At 36.4% G+C, this 2,805-nt stretch overlaps 1 protein-coding gene across 1 annotated transcript; it reads right to left on the bottom strand.

Annotated features, from left to right (window-relative positions):
• Positions 1 to 766: 766 nt before the first annotated feature.
• Positions 767 to 1,714, bottom strand: LOC120596701 (olfactory receptor 4A5-like). The gene has a single exon (XM_039855176.1). It carries the CDS (start codon positions 1,712 to 1,714, stop codon positions 767 to 769), a length of 948 nt encoding a protein of 315 aa, XP_039711110.1.
• Positions 1,715 to 2,805: the final 1,091 nt, after the last annotated feature.

Genomic DNA, 2,805 nt, shown 5'->3' with positions numbered 1-2,805 from the left:
AATAAAAAGCATTATCTACTCTTTGAAGAATGGCAAAAATGCACATAAAAACTACAGAGCTAAAACACAAAAATATGTTTATAACTTGGATTAGTACAGTTTTCTATCTTTTAATCAAGAACTAGAATCTATTTTCATCATCAACCATCCCATACAAGTCACGGCAACCTGTGAATACATCCTACATCCAATATAACAAAACTGCTCAGTAATATGTCTTTACCAAAGACTATATCATCTCCCATTTAAATATCGTGACCTGCAAACTCATGGCCTCTGACCTGAGAAACAGAAATAATCTTGCAGACAAAATGCATGATGCAACTGCAGAAAGCTGCAGCGCAGCAAGAACAATGACCATTAAAATTTAAAACTACATTATTAGCTCCAGAAAATTGTTGTAAATATTAACCAAATATCTTTCTCATTAATTTTCGTAAAAATAAATTTCAAAGTTACCTTATCACATTTGAAAAAAAAAATTCCTTCTTCTAAAGATCCATTTTAATGTAAACTGAGAAAAAAAGTTACAAATTGAATTGATTTTATTTTTTCATCTAATAAGACAAATACCTGTATCTTTTATTTATCCTCCAAAATATCTCTGTTAAATTGATTCTAATCTCAAAGGACATTTGATTCCACATTTTTGATGTCTTTGTATAAATCAAGAAAAGAACCCCTAGAGAATCCATTGAATTAATTAAATCACCCCTTGTTAGAATTCACTACCTGTTTGTTGCTTCAGAATTAGGAACAAATGCGTTTAGTATGGCTGACATATTTTTATTATAGCTACAGTTAACTTTTTACAAAAGAGTTCTCTCATAGCATTTTTCATCTCCAAATTTCTCAGGCTGTATATTAAAGGATTCAACATGGGAGTGATAACCGTATAAAACACAGTTATAAATTTATCAATAGTGTAGTGTGAAACAGGTCTAACGTATATGAAAATACAGGGGACAAAAAAGAAGACAACCACCAACATGTGAGAACTGCAGGTAGACAGGGCTTTGCGTCTCCCTTCCTGACTGTGACTTTTAAGGGAATTTAGGATGACTCCGTAGGAGATTAGAAGAAGGATAAAGAAAACAATACACATTGCACCACCATTGGCAACCAACATGAGGCCTAGAAAGTAGGTGTCAGTGCAGGCAAGTTCCAACAATGGGAACACGTCACAGAAGAAGTGGTCGATGACTTTGGGACCACAGAAGGGGAGGTCGTACACAACGAGAATTTGAAATACAGTGTGCATTAAACCTACAACCCAGGCCACCACCAACAGCACGGTGCAAACCTGTCTATTCATGATAGTTAGATAATGCAGTGGCTTACAGATAGCCACATATCGATCATAGGCCATCACCACTAGCAGGGAGATCTCAGCGCCACCAAATAAGTGGTCCAAAAACAAGTGTCCCATGCAAGCAGAGAAGGAAATTGTCTTTTTAACACTGAGTAAATCTACAGCCAATTTCAGTGTAAAGGCAGTGGAATAAACCACATCTATGAGTGACAGACAGGCAAGGAAGAGGTACATGGGGGAGCCCAGGGAAGGACTGGCAAAAACAGTCACCACGATGAGCAGGTTGCCCACCACTGTCACAATGTAGATGAGTAAAAATATGACCAATAATACTTTCTGCCGCTCAGGATCCTGAGTGAGGCCCAGGAGGACAAATTCTGTCACATTGTTAACATGTCCCATTGACTCTTCTATAAGGGCTGATTCATGGATGTGAGGTCAGGAGACGGGACCTGTAATGAAATCGTGAACATGACTATGAACACATCCATTATGCTCTGGATACAACTTCTGATTATATCTGCTACAGTGGTTTACACACAATAAACATTTAGTAAATATCTATGAATTCATTCAAAGAGCCTATTATACCTTCCCTTGACAAGCAATTTCTCTTCAGATGAGTTTGCTGGTGCTACAAGTAAGAGGTTCTATCTCAAAATCTTAGTAGATCGTCCACAGACAAGAGGAATCAAAGGCCTGACATCAGTCACACATTTCATAGAGCCTTCTTTAAACCATGTCAGTCCGTGGCACAGAAGTCAGCAGTGATAAACCGGGAAAGGGTTCCAGGTTCAGAAATTCACTCTCTGCTGGTGGCAAAACAACTGTAAATACACTGGCATAGAGTAAGTCCCCTAACTTGGTAGCACTTGTGCTGAGAACCTTTACAACCAAAAATAGTCTCCTCTGGAATAACTCAATACGGTAGTGATCCACGATTAGAGGTTCAGTCCTCCATCACTCAAAGGATGCTTAGTCTTCTTAGATGTCTCATTAAATTTCAAGAAAAAGTACTCAAATAACTACAAAATTATTTAGCACATCATTCTAAAATTACTTGATCTGACTTTGTGACTGCCAGGGCTTTTTCATTAACTGTCAACTTTATAAGAAGTTGTAATTCAAGTTGAAAATCACATGATATAACTTATATGTTGGATATAAACCTAAAAGTGACAAATGAACAGGACAAACAAACAGAGACTCATGGACATGGACAATGGACTAGTGGTTACCAGAGGGTAGCAGGTAGCGGGAAGCAGGAAGGAGAAATTTTTTTTAATTTTTTAAAAAAATTTAAATCATTTCTTCAATTAATAAATAAATAAATAAATAAATAAATAAGAGCAAAAAAAGGAATTCTATCCATTTAATCTCTACCTAGCCCACAAAACTTAATGCACATACACTATTTAGATTATCAGCACATATTTTTTAACTTAACTGACTTGTGATGATCACCAACTATTACATTAGAAGCTGGTGTTTTT

The sequence above is a fragment of the Pteropus medius genome, unplaced genomic scaffold (assembly GCF_902729225.1).
Source record: "Pteropus medius unplaced genomic scaffold, Ma_sr-lr_union100, whole genome shotgun sequence".
NCBI lineage: Eukaryota > Metazoa > Chordata > Mammalia > Chiroptera > Pteropodidae > Pteropus > Pteropus medius.
This window is presented reverse-complemented; position numbering and strand designations above follow the sequence as displayed.

Coding starts and splice junctions, on each gene's coding strand:
- LOC120596701 (XM_039855176.1), bottom strand. CDS start 1,714: ATGGGACATGTTAACAATGTGACAGAATTTGTCCTCCTGGGCCTCACT.